General features: G+C 50.7%; 3 protein-coding genes across 5 annotated transcripts; 1 reads left to right on the top strand and 2 right to left on the bottom strand.

Moving 5' to 3' along the window:
• Window positions 1-139: 139 nt before the first annotated feature.
• NCU03145 (oxidative stress resistance) lies at window positions 140-2,717 on the bottom strand. The gene is made up of 3 exons (XM_959101.3): window positions 2,287-2,717; window positions 2,103-2,186; window positions 140-2,034 (listed from the first exon to the last, which is right to left on the bottom strand). The coding sequence occupies exons 1-3, from the start codon at window positions 2,410-2,412 to the stop codon at window positions 676-678; spliced, it is 1,569 nt and encodes a 522-aa protein (XP_964194.1). The 5' UTR covers window positions 2,413-2,717; the 3' UTR covers window positions 140-675.
• A 1,280-nt stretch (window positions 2,718-3,997) lies between these two features.
• Window positions 3,998-6,862, bottom strand: NCU10470 (hypothetical protein; the record flags this gene model as incomplete). Its single annotated transcript, XM_001728327.1, has 2 exons — window positions 3,998-6,049; window positions 6,101-6,862. 2 exons carry the CDS (start codon window positions 6,860-6,862, stop codon window positions 3,998-4,000), a joined length of 2,814 nt encoding a protein of 937 aa, XP_001728379.1.
• Window positions 6,863-13,494: 6,632 nt separating this feature from the next.
• NCU03142 lies at window positions 13,495-17,463 on the top strand. 3 transcript variants are annotated; one of them, XM_011394792.1, is made up of 5 exons: window positions 13,495-13,790; window positions 13,989-14,097; window positions 14,373-15,662; window positions 15,722-16,371; window positions 16,463-17,463. In XM_011394792.1, exons 3-5 carry the CDS (start codon window positions 15,015-15,017, stop codon window positions 17,097-17,099), a joined length of 1,935 nt encoding a protein of 644 aa, XP_011393094.1. In that variant the 5' UTR covers window positions 13,495-13,790; window positions 13,989-14,097; window positions 14,373-15,014; the 3' UTR covers window positions 17,100-17,463. The 3 variants fall into 3 exon arrangements, with proteins under 3 accessions (XP_011393094.1, XP_011393095.1, XP_011393096.1); XM_011394793.1 differs by having other exon boundaries at window positions 13,866-14,097; XM_011394794.1 differs by lacking the exon at window positions 13,989-14,097.
• The last annotated feature ends 351 nt before the right edge of the window (window positions 17,464-17,814 follow it).

Genomic DNA, 17,814 nt, shown 5'->3' with positions numbered 1-17,814 from the left:
GTTGCGAGGTCGGAGCTCCCTTTCCAACCTCATTCATCGGGCAGTTGTGAAATGCGAGATACGTTTCAGGACTTAAGGGGTTTGAAGAATATCGACGTCAGCAGTAATTATCTGGATGGAATCTCATCCGGACCTTTTTGCAGATCGTACTTCCTGAATGTGAAGCAGTGGATTAATTCGTTTCGTACTCGCCTGGAACTGGTGTGGCACTAAAACCGCTCAGTTACCTATGAGGCCACAGAAAGGCCAAATTGCTGTCTACCCCATGCCTGATGCTGTATATGCTCAAAGCACATATCGGCGCTGAAACAACTCATGTACAGTAAAGAGATGCCATAACCTTTAAATATTTTGTGTATCCCTCACTCGCTTTGTACGTGATGACGTTTATCAATATTCGAACCCTCAAACCCAAGTGTAACCATAACACCTATTCCGCTGCTCCGTGTAACGCTTTTAAGACAAACCCCTATCCCTTTGTATTGCAGCATGCCGAAACGCAGACATATCGGCCAGAAATGATGACTCGGGTAGAATTCTCATGTCCACTCCATGGTCCGGTTTCAAAAAATAATCAGAATAACGAATGACTTGGGCCATTTCTTCAAGAACTAAACTCATAAATAATTTTCGACTGCTTATCAATCAATCATGAAACAACCATTCCAGCCGGGCCTAGTGGTGATGGTGGCCGTCCCCGTCATGAGAATGGGTGCTCTCCGGCCTCGACACGCCCGGTACGACGCAGCAGCCCCGGCCCGAGCAATCCTCCACGCAGGCAAGCAGGCACTTCCCATCCGCCTTGCCGCATCCAGGAAGCGAAGACGACGAGTCGTCCGGGCGGGGCGAAGTCGCGGCCTCCTCAGTGTGGTTGTGTGTCATGTCGAGGCAGAACTCGGGCTGGATCGTAGCGCTGTGAATTCCATATTCGTGCAGACACTGCCGGACCTGCCTGGAGAGCTCCATCCACTTGTCACCGCCGGCCGCGGAAATTGGGAAGTCCACCTGGATGTGCAGCGAGGCAACGAGGCTCGTGTCATCGAGCTGCCAGACGTGGACGTGGTGGCAACTGACTACACCCTCCAGATCTTGGATATCTTCCCGTATTTGCTTGAGGTCGATGTGCTCGGGCGTCGCCTGGAGCAGGATCTTGGAAGCCGCAAGAGTAAGTGGGATGGCTGAGCGGAGGATGATGACGGTGATGAAGAGCGAGACGGCAGGGTCAGCATAGAAGCGTCCCGGCCAGTTGGTGAGCCAGATAATCAGGGCCGTGGCTATGACACCGACGTTACCCAACGCATCTCCAATGACGTGAAGAACCATTGCATTCATGCCCATATCAGCATGGCTGTGTCCGTGTCCGCCCTTGCTTGCCTTCTTCGGCTTGGTGTGGTTGTGCTCGCGATGAACGTTAGAGTTCCGTCGTCCCTTCTTTGACGAAAATGAGTGTGCGCCATAATGTTGGTGATTGTGTCCATTCGATCCTCCAATCAACGGGGTGTTTTCGGTGTTGGTGTCCTCATGTCCGCCGTTTTCGTTGTCGGAGCTATTCTCACTGCTAGACTCCTCCGGCTGGGACCTGCTCGCCTCAATGATCTCCTGCCTGAAGCTAGCCGGGTAAATTTGCATGTCTTCGATGCTCGTGAAGCGGGCGTGTCTGGCGTTGCTCGACTTCCGGGCTCTACCCGTCTGGTGATTACGCGCATCGCTCGCTGCCCCCGCGCGTCCTTCCTCGGCGACCGCGCTGTTCTCATATCCATGGTTGTGCTCGTGGGCGTCCGCATGGTCATGCCCATGTTCGTCGTGGCCGTGGTCGTGTCCGCCAGGTCCATGGGAGTGGCCGTGTCCGCCGAGAACGACGAAGCCAACGAGGTTCGAGGCAAGACCAAGTGACCCAACAATCAGAATCAGTTTCGGGTTGTCGATCGTGGGAGGGTTGATGAATCGGCCGAGGGCTTCAAGAACGATGGATACGCAAAGCGCAATCAGGAATACCGCGTTGAAGAAGGCACCGAGAATTTCCGCGCGTAACCACTAAGACAGTCACACCCGGTTAGCGAAAGAAAATGGGATCAGGAATCACACCGGGTCGCAAGACTTACACCGTAGGAGAACTGATCTGTTGTCGCCCGCTTGGTCAAAGAAAGGGCCCACAATCCGACAAGTAGGGAAATGATATCGTTTAGCTACATGGGATATGGTGTTAGTCACCGATTCTTGTTTAAGACACAAACCGTAACGAAAGGGTTCGGTGAGTCCCAATGTATCCCGGCGTATGCGACGTACCATGTGAAATGAATCCGCCAAGAGTGCAAGTGATCCGACAGCGAGACCGACGGACAATTCCAGGAGGAAGAACATGACATCGATCGCCAGCATCACTTGGATGCGCGTCGTCTTTGACCACGCCATCTTGGCGACGTTGTGGTTGAGGAAGGGCGCCTGATCTGTTACTCAAATTCCCAGGTGGAGTGGATTGGAGTTTCTGTGTCGCGATCGGGACAGAAGATTCGAAAGGGGCGAGAAGAGAGAAAAAAAGGAATGTTGAGATTTGTTTGCTGTGGTGGTACTTGGCAAATCGGGGGTACCGAAAGGGATGGAGTTCAGTTTGGTTTGAATGGGGAGATGGACGCTTCGCTGTGCGTTGAAGCAAGCCGGATATTGTTGCTTTGTGAGTGATAGAGGTAGGAATTCGCCGCTCCTTCGTTTCGTTGCGTGTTTAATCGGTCGCGCTATCATGTCAGCTGTTGCCAGGACGTGCCAGGGGCAGTACAGGGGCTCCCGGTCGCAACAAACGACCTGGGAAAAAAAAGGGTTTCCCCAATTCTTACAAATATTTCCTGACCCAATACGCTAGGTACGTATCTGCTGGATGAAATAATGCGCGTAACGACACAAATGAGAATGAGCTCTGCGAGTGAAGAGCAAGCGGGAAAACAACAGGAATTCGGGATCAATCTCGCCACAGTGATCAATTAGCTAGTAGTTTATTCACAGAAGGTGTGCACACCAGCAGCACATGCTGAAAGGTTTAGTAAATGTCCACTTGCATCGATTACAAAGAATCGCTATTACAAAGCCGGACCCTCAAGATCTCCTCAGTATCCATTCATACACAGGAGTACAACTCATCATGCTTCCCGCCGTCACGTCTGGATTGGAGAACGCACTAGATCCAGACGATCAAAGCCTCCTTCCACATTTCCATTGGGATCCGTCAGTGCAAAAAAAAAAAAAAAAAAAAAAAAAAAAAAAAAAAAATTCAAGGTGAAGCAAATGCGCTTTCTGCCAGGTCACACATGGCATGCGTTACCAGCCCAGACAAATTAGAAGGGAAGATTAAAAAAAAAATTGTTTAAATCTTACACTCTTCCCTTACTTACCCTGCCGGCGTAGATTGAGGCCCCCGAACGGCTCCCTGCCGAGAGTCAACAAAGAAGCTTGGCCACGAGGGCCGAAGCCTCCCACCGGTCCGCCGGAAGTAACATTTCAAAGTTTCTTCAATTTGCAACGGAACATGAGCCAGGTCAAGTAGGGTATGGTAACATGCTACTATGTATGTAAGTTGCGAGGTTGTTTTGTCCATTCATCATCCGAAAGCCAGGCGACTTGCCAACAGCATCGAACTACAACTGTCCAACGTTACCGTTCGACCATTCCAAGCTATGCTCTCGCCATCTCATCCATCAACTTTGCCGTCAGTATACGCTCATTTACGGGTTTATTCCGTGGGAACATAGCGAGGATAGTCAAGATATCACTGCAGGACAAAAACACCATGGGGGCTTTAGTCTGGGAAAGAAAACGAATCGCTATTCAATACATATATATCGCTGGCACATGAGGACTATGTCTCCTAACGCTAACAAAAATAAACGGACAGAAACTGGAATAACACGTGAAATCGATCGAGCATAAGAACCACCTCCCAAACCCCTTCCACCACTCACTCATCCGTCTTGTCCATCTGTTTACCTAGGATCTCCTCCGCAGTGACTCATCTCTTTATTGGGTTTTGCTCCTGTTCGGGCTCGGTAGGCGTCCCCCTCTCTTCGGTATCCCTCTCAGAGTCACGCTGCGGGCTTTGATCGGCCGACTCGCTACCGTCACGGGAATTCCGTTGTGCATCTTTGGAGGCACCCGTTTTGACCGACGAGCTTGTTGGTGGTGATTCCGGGACAGGTTCTAGTAGCGTTGGACGATAAAAGTTATAGGTCTGCTTCTGCACCAACTCACGATGATCAGCAGGAACAAATATACCCATGTACGACCGACTGTAGTGGGTAGCATGATGGTAGAAATAGGCGATATCTGTGCGAGGAATGCCGCGGACCAGCGGGACGATGGGTTGAAAGCTATCTTCCAAAGAAACGGGAGGAGGGAGAGTATCATCCACAAAGTAGAAGTCCTTTGGAGGGTTAGGTAGCTTTCTTTTCCGGTCGTGGACTATGTACCGCAGATTGTCATCCATCCGATATCTGTAAGGTCGGTTCTGACGCGGAACATGGCGTCTGCTACCACGGTAGAAGAAGCATCGGCCTGGTGTCATCTCCCAAGGCTGACGGCCATCGGGAATAACAATGTGCTTCATTTTCGGCAAATCGTGAGAGGGAATCAGCACACCTTCGCGTGGCCGATAAGGGTCCGGAACAAAGGTCCAGCTATTCCAAGTCTCGGGCTTTTCGCCTACACAGATAAGGTCAAAGGGAGTCGGAGGAAGCATCATGGGCCTACACAAGACTTCATTGTTGGGGTCGTTCGGAGATACATGCCCCAACGGGAGGAGAGTGCCTGTATTGTCCGCTCGACCCTGCCTGACAAAAAACTGGTAGGCAACATTACGTGAAGGGACACCTTTTTGACTGTGAACACGAAACCTCTTGGCGTCGTAGTGTGATTCCACCGGAAGAGCAAGACCCCAAGGACCATCAGGCATTTCAGGTCCGTCCCATAGATGTGTCTTAAAGATTTTGGCGTATTGATCACGTCTCAGCCCTCTCGGATTCGGCCGTGGCCAGTCGTCGCGGAGGAGCGTGGATAATAGTGTCGGTCCCGGTTTACCCTTCACTGACAGGTCTATGACCTGTTTAGCCACGTTATACATGTTCTGAATGCTAGTTGTCCAAGGGTTCAAGAAAAAGGGGGTGTGCTCTTCTTTGGACTTTCGCCAGGTCGTATCGCCGAGGACAGTGGCCAATCTTTTCAGCATGGATTTCTCCTGACTCTCCGTGATCCTTTGTTGAGACTCCAAAACGAATTGACGTGTCGCGACGCCCGTCTTCCATTTGCACCTCCCACCATTCGGGAGTGCGGCCTCAAAGATAGTTGAATCTGTTTCCTCGGGACCATCGCCGCCGTGCCCCTCCACTCCCAAATAGGTACGCAGCGTGTGAAACGTGCGCCATGAGTTAATTTTATCCTCTGGACTAGAATCGCCATCTGACGGTGCTACCACAGTAAGCTCGCGAGACAATCTGGACGCACTGCTGGAGTTGACATCTGCCGTAGCTTGAACTTGCACGCCACGCCAACGAGTCGGTGGGTCGAAGTCGGGCATCAGTATCACTCGCAAGGGAAAGTGACTTGAGTCATCGTCCTCCTCCACGTCATTCTGTCCGACGCTGATTTTGCCTTTCCCGGTCACGTATGCTGCAGCATCTTCCCCCGTGAGATTCTGGGGCATATTAAAAGCGTGGTCAGGATCCTGCCACCTGGAACCGTCCTCCCACTCAGTTCCTGAATTCTCCGGAAGTCTCAGATCCAATAGTGCGTCGATCAGGTCGACTCGGGAATAGTATGCGTTCATCGGCTCGTGTATACCCATATCGATCCTCATCACTCTGGGCTCGGCTTCGGTTTCGTCGATGGGGAGCCAGAAGGTCACACTCAGACCGCCATGCCATTTAAGATGCATCCCAATCTTTTGCAGAACCAACACTGCTCTCTGATTATGAGCCGATGTTTTGCGAAAATGGGAGGTGGTTTCTTGCTGCACGGGGAGGAGGGTCCAACCATGCCATTTCTCCAGCTTGCCGTTGTTGAAGACACCCTGGGTCTGGTGCAACTAGCCTTTGAAACTCAAGGTATTCGTAGTGATGACGAATTCCGTTGCGCTCTTGCGTTCGTCCTCGAGAATGTAGTCTTCCAGCTGCTTCTTCGACCCGATGCGCACATAGACTGAATCCGACCCTTCCGTACGGTCCGTCAACATGACCGGATAGTTTCCCGCACCTTGGATGTAGCCGGCAGTCTGCATGATTGCGTGTTGGGAGTTGGTCTCCTTTCCGAGAAAGACCCAGGGATGGTGCCAAATCCCAAGGTCCCTCAACATGCGATACATTGCTAGCTTGTCGACAATGGAGTGAATCGACGTCAGCCTGGGAGTATGGACGCATATACCGCGCCGCCTGAGTTCCCTGATACGAGCTGCGAAGACGGCCATGGTATCGTGCTGTGGTATGATGTAGTGAATATCATGTTTGTGGCAGATTTCCACAACCGCATCGTACCACGATACGTAATTCTCGTATCTCGAAACCGGCTTTAAAAAGTGCATCTTGTCCACGGGGTATGCGAGCCTTTTTCGCTCCGACGGCGGGACATTTGGGGGAAAATAGCCGGGCGGGTAGAGGGCGTGAATTCGATAGTGCCCCTTTTTGTTGAGGATGGTGGCAATTTGACGGCCTGTGGGTGTGGCGCCATCGGTGATCAAAATGGACCCTGATCGAAATCTCAAATGCTTCTTGTGTCTGTTCTCATGTGCTTTGCGTTGAAGTTCGACATACTTGTCGTAGAAGGGCAGCTTTGTCCAAGGGTTGTTTAGCGCGCCATCTGGACCGGATGAACTGGACCAACGATCCATTCTTTCGAGGAAAACTTGGATCGACAAAATGATATAGTGGTATATGTAAGTTTGAGGTACTAGAAATGCTGGCGTTGAGATTGGGCGACGTTGCCGGGAGGATGGAAGCTCGGCAAGAACTCAAACGATACTAGGTAGGATGTTCGAGTTGCAGAAGACAAATTCCAGGTACCAAATTTCTGATCTGGTATTTCTGCTTCTTGTGCAGTATTGGCTTCAGGGCTTGGTCGAGTGATTGCCTGACGTAGACGGAGCATTTCATGCTAGAGGGCAAGAAGCAACAACTTGTGTTGCTCCTTCTTCAATTCCTCGGTTGACATTATTCTGAAGGTAAGTGCTGAGCTCACACATCCCTCCGAGATCATCTGGATATCGCCCCCTTGAGGTCAGAGAAGCCACACAACAGCTGCCTGATCCCCTTCTTTGAGAAGATCCAGAGCAGAGAGATTCCCCTAACCCCGTTCATCATGTGACATCCCCCAAAGAGTGACATCTCTTTGACAGGATAATTGAATGCCATTCTCGCATTTCTCTTTCTTGTATCTTTCATCTACGAACCATCCGCTCCTTCACTCTCAATGCTTCTGTGTTTACCACCACGCTCTGTTTCCTAAGCTGTTTCCCATGAACAAGGAGTGTCCCACATCTTGGCCATGACCATAACCAGACAAGAAAAATCTGAAAAAGCCCCCCTCGCGCACTCGCAGTTTTGTGTGGTATCAGGGCACTTCAATTACAAATTATTGTTCCCTATGGCCATTCGGAGTCCTCTCCAGGCCCCAAAACCAAAGCATGGGCGAGGTACGTACTTCTAGGTAGGTGCAAGTATCTCCAGCTCGAAACGAACCAGAAGTCTCAGGTTCGCAAAGTAGCAATATATGCCCGACTCGTAGAAGGGTAGCAACGACAGCAACTCTAGGGGATACTATCGATGTCCACTCCAGGCCGGGTTGACCAACAGCAAACTCCGAGTCGGACGTACTGCCGATAACGGAGGAAGGAACTCGAGAGAGGAAGCCAAACTGCGGCAAAACACCGGCTAGGAAGGAAAGAACTAACAGGAGATACCGGAAGCAACTGAATGGCAAGAGAAGGCGCAGACGACAACTGCGACCGACCCTTCCCGTCCTCCCCGTTTCTTTCTCACTGTTATGGGCAGAAAACAGTGACTTTCTAAAAGGAGATTCGTGCCTAACTTCAGTTGCATTCAATGAAGTTTTCGATCCTCTGTGGTCCATTTATGATGACACCTTCGGGTTAGTTCCTGTCACTCATCTTCTGGATGTCGAGAACGGAGTTCACCTAAAGGTAGTAAGTGAGTAGTACCTCTACCTCTTGACCCTCATTTGCTCCCGCATGATTTGCTTGTCTCCGAAGGTACTGTGTTCAGAGTTACTCTCCCCAGAGGCGAGTGCTTCAGGACCATGATCGTTCGATTTGTAACCGGGCAGCAATTAACGAGACCTTGCCTCATCATTTCCTGACTGGAGAGAAAGAGCATCCATACAATTCTAGTTTGCTCTACATGCAAGTGCAATCCTCAACACGACCACTCAAGGGCTTTAAGGTCAACCTGGCAGTTCTTTTATCTTGATCCGAAGCGGAATCGCAACAACCAGTATCATCCGCTGCCCTGTATGAACCCTTATCGAGACGGGAGGTACTTCTAGACCTCCTATCTTGGCTTTTTCTTTCGAATCGTATCCCGCCCTGACCTTGATTCTTTCCTTTCCATTCACACACGTATGTGCCAATGATCGAGCTACCTCTTCCTACCTACTTCAGCCCCGTTACTCTGTACCTCCTGCCGTGGTCGCCATATCGAGCTAGACGTCCGTAGCTGCACGTATGGATGGAGCGCCGACCGACCATTCCGCCATATGCTTGTTCAGGCTCCGTGATTTAAACATTAAAAGCCAACCGGGGTCGGGACGGTCATAGCCTCAGCCTTTTCCTTGCTCGTAGTTTGGACCCCGGTATCATAGTCCAGGGGCAAAGACAAGAAAGAGGCACCATGCCACACAGAAGGAGATAACACAATGGAGATACATGCGGCGCATGAACGACACTGCTAGTTACGTTAGCCACCATTCCATGTAAATAATAGCTTAGGGTATTAGTATCAAAGAATCAAGCAAGAGCAGAAATCGTCAATGGATGTGGCAAGACTAACACAATTGTTGAGCTCCATGACCGCGTGTCAACTTCCGCCCCATAGCCCGCGAGCCCTTCACAGTCAATATTTTCGACGGTGCTGTCGTAATAGGACCTTGAGCGAGATAAAGAACCGCGCTCCTCATCTATTGCTCGCCGGCTCCGTGTCGACCGCCGCTCCAAGGGGGAGAGGGAGAGTCCCAGATCGTGTTAACCAAGCAGGGCGCTGTTCAAACCAAGCTGAGCACAGCCCGCATCCCAGACTGGACATTACGAACAGCACCTTCCCCCAATCCGATAGAGCCGCACCTAGCGCGCTCATGTGTTAGGTGGTAGAGATAATCTTCGGCCCACTATTTCCATCATCACACTTGGTTGCTCACAATGCGTCGGAGCCGAGACGATACAATATTATTTTCCACCGGCTGCTGACATGCCGAACCTCCATGGGCCATGGAAAGATATCCACCCCTTTCGTGCAAGGGGGTTAGATACCTAAAGTAAATGAATGGCCAAACATATGAGAGCTGTAGCGACGGGAACAACCAGCTAACCAAGCGGAGCAGAGCAACAAAGCTCGGCAATAAATCATTCAACAACACTATTTCAACAATTCCCTGACCTCCCCGAAATGCATCCAGTGGCGTGTGTTACTGCAGTCCGGCAAGCTGGAGAAGACCAACAGGAAATGGTGGTCTTGAGAAACACACGAAATGGGCAGCTGCGTGAGGTAGGTATAAAAAAGTGCAAGGGGTCATTACCACATGTAGTTACGCACGATGCTACCTTGAAGCCCCAAGGCCTCACATTTCCCTCTTTTTTTCATTTTCTTCGTTGGGTTTTAATCCTCCCTCCTTGTTCACCTTGTCCGTATCTGGTGTAGTGGGCGCACAAATCGGCTCAGTATATGTGCCCAAAGCGCTCGATGAATGGTGCGTGAATCCAGACACGATGGGAATGGCAAGCGATTTCGGAAGTAACGGCTTGATTCGCTTGAAGATAGATCCGAGACCTGGCTGATTTGAGTGACATGCAGCATATTGTTGCCGCAAGATGTTGACCGGCATATTTCTCAATGTGCCGGGGGGGTGAAGAAAACCGAAACAAAAAAAAATATAAAAAAAATAAAAAATAACAAAAATAAAAAAAGGAAAGAGAGAAAATTTTGAGAAAAATGGTACGCTTGGTGATGGTGAATTAATGACTGGCTTTTCAAGTTTTGTCACACCATAACCTGTTAGCCTGGTTGTCCGGGAGGCATAGATCTTTGGGTAGGAGGAGCTGAAGAATGATAGAGATAGACGACCAGAATTTACCCAGACCTCTGGCGGAATGAATGCTTAGGCGACCGGCGTGAAGTCGCCTTACCAAGTGATACGCAGTTCGCTCTCTGCAGGTGTTGCTCGGCCGGTTGATCGGGTTGTTTGGACAAATCGCAACATGCAGGTAGCATTTTGTAGTGTTTATATGGAAACACAGTTGGCAGCGATAGACGATGACAATGGTTGGACATGGCAACAGGTAGACGAGAAATGTCACTGTATCCTAAACGAATGAGGCCGGCATACCTCACGTATCTTGAGCAAGTCGGAGCGAATTTCCTGCATAGCCATAACGAAATTACACCAGAGGAGGAAGAAGAGGCCTAGGCATGCTGGGGACCAAGGAGCTAAACTTCTAATATCCAGACATAAGATGGCTAAATTCAGAAGAGTCAGCCCGTCGGCGGAGTGGGCACACCTTGGGTTCATCACTGGGCTGGACTGTACAGGTCAAGGAGAATGCGACAGAAGAAAATGACACTGCCGGTGTGTGATGTCGAAATGCTAGGTGCGTAGCACAGGAACGCAGTCAAATGCAACGGCGGCTTGACCGAGCGGGCCGCTGTGTTGTTCTCGCTTCTTGTAGACTGCAACAGATGAGATGCAGACGGTAACACACGGAGTGAGGGAATAGACGGAAAAGAGAAACGAGCTAGAGAGACCAACAAACAGGAGCTTACGCTATAGGGGACGTGTTGATTGGAGGTGTCTAAGAGGTTTGGTATCACAGGTATCAATGCATAAGGTATAAGATGGAGAGAGCGTTACCACTGGACAGCATGGCGTGGGGAAGCAGCCTACAAGGCCGGGTTGGTTAGGTGTAGGGCGTATGGGGTCCGTAGCCGTGCACGCATGTGAGAGGGTGTGGCCTCTTCCGTACCCAAGTCCGGTGTGTATGCGAGCACACCGTATTCTGCGGTCCTGTCCCCGGTACTCCGTGGTTTAGTCTTTCACCTGACGCTCACCTCTCCATCCCGCTCATCCGCCGATCTGGATTTCGTGCGGGACATAGGTAGACTGCCGACGAGAGAACCACCCAACAGGGGCAGAGAAGCCACAGAGGTGTTCATAAGTTGGACCGGTCCATTTAGTCGAGATGATATGCACATGCAGCTTGCAGCATATGATACGTCGGGTGCGGATGAGGAACTTTTGGAACTCGGAATGGGACACAGAAAGATAGCGGATGGACTTCTCTGATGTAGCCACCGAGGTCTGCTTCCTTCCCGGTAAGGCAACCCGTACCTCACAGGTCCACAGCCGTGCATTGGACGCTTATCGTGGTGGGATTTGACGCGTGCAGACCGGCGCCGGATTGGTGGTGGGTGGCTGAAATCTGTAACGCTCAAGTTATACCCAGCCGTCCAGACGTCGCTCACAGACATGGTGGTTTCTGTTTATTGGCATGAAGACCAAGACACGTTGTTATGGTCTGCTCTGTGCGAGTCCACGGACGGTAGCAGATGACGTTGTAGTAGACGTCGTGGGCGGGTACGGGCCAGTGAGGACAAGACGATATAAACATAGCAGAGCCGGCCTGGGCTGTTACCCAAGGGAGGTGCTTGCAGATGGTACGAAGCACAAGAGCGTGGAGTTGACTGGCGGCTGGTGTAGAGAGAAACCTCCAACAGCGTGTGGACTGTTGACCAAGTGTAACCATTGCGACCGAGACGGATCGAGAGCCCAGTTTTCGGAGAGGCGTGCCGGTGAAGGTCTGGAGAAGGCCATTCTCGAAGCTTACAGGCCATCTTGGATATGTAGTTAAAGCTCCCCGAGAACGGGATCGAGTTTCAGTACTGTGTAACCGTGCTGTACGGTAGACGCAGATGCTCAGGCGCCATGAATCCAGACCGGGAGTCCAGGACTGCAGAGGCCGACTTTGGCCAGACGTTCGAATGTTCTGAGCCTGGCATCGAGACGAGCTGTTGCTTTGCCATGTCCTATCGGATGTAGCGTAATCATGAGGCTGGCGGCATTGTTCCGTGAGTCTTGACCATTGGCTCTATCCGGCATCGACTATCAACTGCAGAGCGGCAGCAGAAGGGAACCTCAGAGTGTAGAGAAAATCCATGAATGGTGAGGTGAGCCTTGGCATCCTGAGTATACCTTAAGCAGGTCCAGCAACATGGACGGCACCGTGAACTGGATGGGAACCGAACTCGGAGCTTTCCAGGCATCTAGCCTCCTCTGCCTCGTAGTGGCTGGCGTGTCCCGTCTAGTTTGGAAAGTACGGATATCCGGCGGCGCGGGGGAGGTGTGCGAATGATCATGATCTTATGCAATGCGCCAGTCGTGGGCGATGCTTCGTTCCCGTTGGGTGTTGTGTTGGAGTTGGCCCGGCGTCAAATCAGATAGGAGGTAGAGTTGAGTTGTAGTGAGAAGGACAGCGACAGCACCAACGGAGATGTTGCCGGATGAGGTGCAGTGCTTTCTCGATGCTGTCTGGTCCTGAAGGCCAGGGCAGGTGCACGGACCTCACTTTACTGTATAGTTTATAGGGGAAGTCGGCAGGAAGGAACAACATCGCAATAAGCTGTTCCGGTGAAATGACAGTCGTCTTAATGACTTGTTCCACGCTCACTATGACCGGCTGGTTTAAAGTTGAACAAGGTAAAGTCGAGAATAAGGTAGACGTAGGACGGTGATTCGCAAGTCTTGTCAGCGTCGGATCGATCTAAATGTCAGTGGCCAGAGCAGGCAATTTTGCGTTGCATGGTGTGGTTTTGTCACCTGTAGCAATGCCCGGTGACTGCCCTACACCTACACCTTCCAGTTTCTTGGCTAGTTGAGGTGCCTTGCCTCCGTCTCAAGCTTGACTTTGCTAACAGTAATTATACTTCAGAGGCAGGTGCATCCGTGGAGGATTAAGGATACGGAGGGGCAGGTACGCTCGCTCTTTAGATGAAGGGCTTGATCTGATAGGTTGTTTGGAGCTCCCTGTGCTTGTATCGAAGCACGTACCGGGTATGAAGAGGGAAGATACAGATAGACGGATACTTTGCCCAGCGTTGATGAACAGCATGCTTTTGAGTATATGCCTAACTTGACTAGTACATAACACGAAGTCACATCACCAGAACGCACACCTGCGTCGAAAATATTTCGACCCCGAATCGGCCCCTCAACGACTGGAGCGGGACGGGAGCTCACCCAATCCAGGTGGGGTCCGGAAGCTATCTGCTCATGCCGTTAACGGTTCCATCTGGCTAGTCTTCAGACGGTGTTCTTGATGTCTTCCCATTGCAATTGAAGACGCAATGGAAGGCCATTGTTCAATCTACTTGCCTGACCAGTCTGGGCTTCCTTTTGATAACACCTCGACACCCATTTAAACCCGAGCCGACGCAGCATCGCCATGTTCTAGCGAGATCTGAAGATACCGACGTCAAGCCTCCGTTCGACGTTGTCTCCATTTTCTGTCAACATCTCTCACTCCGCTGAGCAGGAGCAAGGTACGTCTCATAGCTCCTTACCTCTCAGTCTCAGTCAACTTGTTCACCTCATTCTCTCATGATGCTTTTTTCCAGTTTGTTGCAGTAGTTTGAGTCATCTTTCAATTTGAAACAGACATCAACATCAACACGATCATCAGCATCGCATTAGCATCAATACTACTGTGTCTATCAAGCCCCATTGCTGATGCTTCTCAGGAAGGGAGAAAGGAAACATCATTGACTGCCGTGCAACATTCCGCTGGCTTGTTAATCGTTGCGTCCTTTAACCCACTGGTGGCTTCTACTCCTCCAGATTCCTAGCTAGGTTGTTTTCCCTTTCCCTTTCCTCCTTCTTCTTGTTCATATTTGTCGGCTCCTGGCGAACAGTTTCCAAATTTCTCTCGTATTTTCCTCAATTTCTTACCAGTACAGACCGGAACGCGGTTCAAATCTTGATATATCTAGGGTTCTTCTAGTCAACCCTGTCCAAGCTTTACTGTCATTGCAAACCCTCATTTTCTGGACGGTCTCTTAGTTGCTTTGGTTTCTTCAGCGTGCCGCAAAACCCTCACCTCCATCCATTAACACGACCCTGGACAGTAAACGTACCCCTTTTGCTACCCCAACCCGCTTCTGTACCTTATCGAGACTGGCCTTATCCCATTACAGTCAACGCGGCCAACGTAACGTTCGTCTCTCGCCTTTTGTCAACAAGAGCTCCGTCGTAGCGTTACCGGCCGTTCGGCTATACGGTCCTGCTGGCCTGCTACCTACCTTGGCTCAACCGCTGTCCTCTAGTGGAGATCGAAAACTTACAACCTCGCTCGTACATTGGCCATACTTTTCTTCCAATTATCTCACCTTCTTCTTTCACCGGGGCCTTCGCCTTTCAAGCTGAGTGCGGCCGAAGGCTAAGTGCCCAGGAGATCCAGATCAGCAGATCGATACTTTGCCTCATAGACTCAGCACATTGACTGCCTGCAAAGTGCCATAGTCTCTGTGATTGGAACAGCCACTCATCATAAACATCGCGCATTCACAGCCGATTAGTTACAATTTCCTTGACCAGGACGCACCTTAGACTGGATCCCGGCTTTGGTAAGAGATTGGCAAACCCTGGCCTACGAGCGATTATCCTTTGTGTTGAGGTTCAAGGGCAAAATCATCAGCCAGACTGGTGGCTGTATCATCATTTCACCAAAGTTCAAAAGAAAAGAAAAGAATCCGAGCAAGAACGGCGAAATGACTACACCAACGGCTTCTGGCAATCCAACGACGGAAACGGTGCATACGATATCCTCTCCGCTTGATGCGCCTCTTGAGGGTGACGTGCATCACCCAGGTCTGGGAGAGCAAGAATCGCAAGCGGAGCAGTCGCAACAGCCGAATGGAGGGCAACAACAGAAACAAATGCACCGGGAGCAGCATGAGGAACATACCGAGGAACAGCAGCAAGGTCAGGAACGACACGAAGAGCAGCACGAGGAGCATCACCAGGAACAATGCCCGGATCAAGTTCATGAACAACATCAGGAACGGCAGCCCGAGTATACCGGTCCAGCGGTCTTGCATGTTCCTACTGCTACCAACGGGATTGTCGAGAGCCATGGTCACTCGCCGCGGGCGAGAAAGGACACCAACTCCTCCATATCGACCATTACATCTGCCGCCACAGCTGCTACATCCTGTAGCATCGGGTCCTCCCCCTCCCTGACTCCGACAACCGCTCTGCCAACGCAAAACATCTTTTCTCTTAAGGACGGGAACGCTCCTTTGTCTTCGAGTCGAAACAGACGGCGGACTGGCCCCTTGGCGCCGGAGGCAAGGGGAAAGGCCGCTCTGATCCGAAAACAAGGTTCATGTGCGAACTGCAAAAGGAAGAAAATCGGAGTGAGTGCAAAACGTGGAAGCCGTCCAGGCCAGTTCACTTACTGGGCTTTTCCTTATAGTGCGATGCCCGACATCACGGCATGACTTGGGAAGAACTCGCGCAAAAGTTTCCCAACTCTGCAGAGATGCAGCAGCTTGAAGCCATTGTGCCACCGACCCCTAATCTTCATACACAAGAATCAAGAAAGCTCAATCTGAGCACCCCTTCGCCAGAATTCATGGACATTGATTCCTCTCCAACACAACAACAGATCCGTTCATCGTTCAGCGAGTCGCGTGTTAGAACACCTCTGCCTTCCAAGCCTCGTCAGGATCGTGCATCAACTGTGTCGTTCCCTCAGCCCAACGATGGTCTTTCCAACGGCAACGTTCTGACGTCGAATTCGCATGGGGCTACAGTCCGAGCTTCCGAAGGCTTTGCTAGGGGTCGCTACAGAAGAATTTCTGCCTTGTTTCTTCGCTGGCGGAATGACGAAGACCCTGCATTAAAAAACTCGATGGATGAGTTCAGAGAGGTGCTTGAAGAGTACTACGACTGCTCATGCCAAACCAAGATTATTCCATCCGCGAATCAAAACCACAACGTTTCCATGTGGGTTTTGGATGAAATTCTTCAGTTTCTAAAGACTGATACAGAGGACGAGTTGAAAGTACTGTATTGGTCAAGTCACAGTTACTTGGACGCCGATCGACAAATGATTTTGGCAAGGTATGACTTAGCCGCCTCCCACGGAATCACACCACATCACCGAAATGCGGATTGTTGTTTCTCCAGGCTGACCGTATCGTCACGTTGATAGCTCGAGAAGCAGCGAGGCGCAACCAGCGTCGTGCGTACGATGGTCTGCCATCCAGGCTCTGCTCGATCATGCTTCACCAGATGTAGTAGTCATCATGGACGCAGCCTACTACCCGAACCAATACAGATTCATGAGGAGGACCAATCGTTCATTGGAGCTTCTCGCTGCATCTACCCAGGCAAACCCGGAAAGAGGAGTTTTTACCCGTGCTTTGAGCGACCAGCTGAGGATCCGAGCTCACCTGAAGCTTTTGGGGGGCATCTCGATCGCTGATCTTCATGCTAGAGTGACAACATCCCCTCCCCTGACCATGGGGGCTAGAGTCCAGGAACTGCTCGGCTCGGGCGTGGGGGGAATGTCATTGTCGCCGCCGCTTAGTAGCTGTCCTCCTGTTCCCTTGTATCTGCAATTTGCGGGCAGTCCTAGGACATCAAGCATCATTCTGGCACCGAAGATAAACCGAGAGTTGGCGGTGATGGCTGGAGATGACGAAGCTAGTGGAAGAAAAGGAGGAACAGGAGGACTTATTTACACGTTCCGCGTGCCCGCGGGTGCAAATCAGGACATTTGGGAGGAGTATCTCTCGACGTTGCCCGACGACATCAAGGGGAGACTGGATTTCGTGGGGGCAGGCTAGGTGAAAGTCAGACGATTTTGGACCAGAAACGGGGGCTCTCAAGAAAAGGTCAGATGTACATGAACCGCAAGACTACAATCAGGCACTTATCTCGAGAAATTTCCTGTTTCATTCCAGTGCGCTTTTGTTGTTGTGAAGTCCCAGAGATATTGCCTGGACGTGGATGTAGGTGGTCTGACTGACGGCTGTAGCCATCGAAGAAGATTACTCCCACTTGCTCTCGGTGGAAGAATTACAAGCACCCTATTGTGGGCTGAGCGAGAAGAAACGAGTTGTTGAGAAGATATATCGCCCTCTATCGCATACTCCATATACCGTGAACACTTGGGTAAGACCAGGCTTTTAGTAGAAAAAGAAAAAAAAGAGTCAAGGACTAATCGTGAAGTTGATGACGTGGGACTGTAGTTATCAAAAGCGCACTCGCCCAGAATCATCATCAGTGCAAAAAAAAACAACAACAGAACACAAGTCCCATCCGGGGTTCGAATGCAACCAGCTCCCTCCCTTACTTAGGTTGACGCGGCCTCTAACCCTCCTTCCACCTCCAAAGGAAGTACTGCCAAAAGACACAAAAGAAAAGGCTACAAACAACCGCTCGATCGAGTTTAACCATCGAAACGCCTCTAACCTTTTCGTGTAATTTTTTTTTTTTTTTTTTGAACCAAAAAAAAAAAAAGTGATTACCTTCTTCAGTCGCTGCGGAAGTTAAACAGAT

The sequence above is a fragment of the Neurospora crassa genome, linkage group I, assembly GCF_000182925.2.
Source record: "Neurospora crassa OR74A linkage group I, whole genome shotgun sequence".
NCBI lineage: Eukaryota > Fungi > Ascomycota > Sordariomycetes > Sordariales > Sordariaceae > Neurospora > Neurospora crassa.
This window is presented reverse-complemented; position numbering and strand designations above follow the sequence as displayed.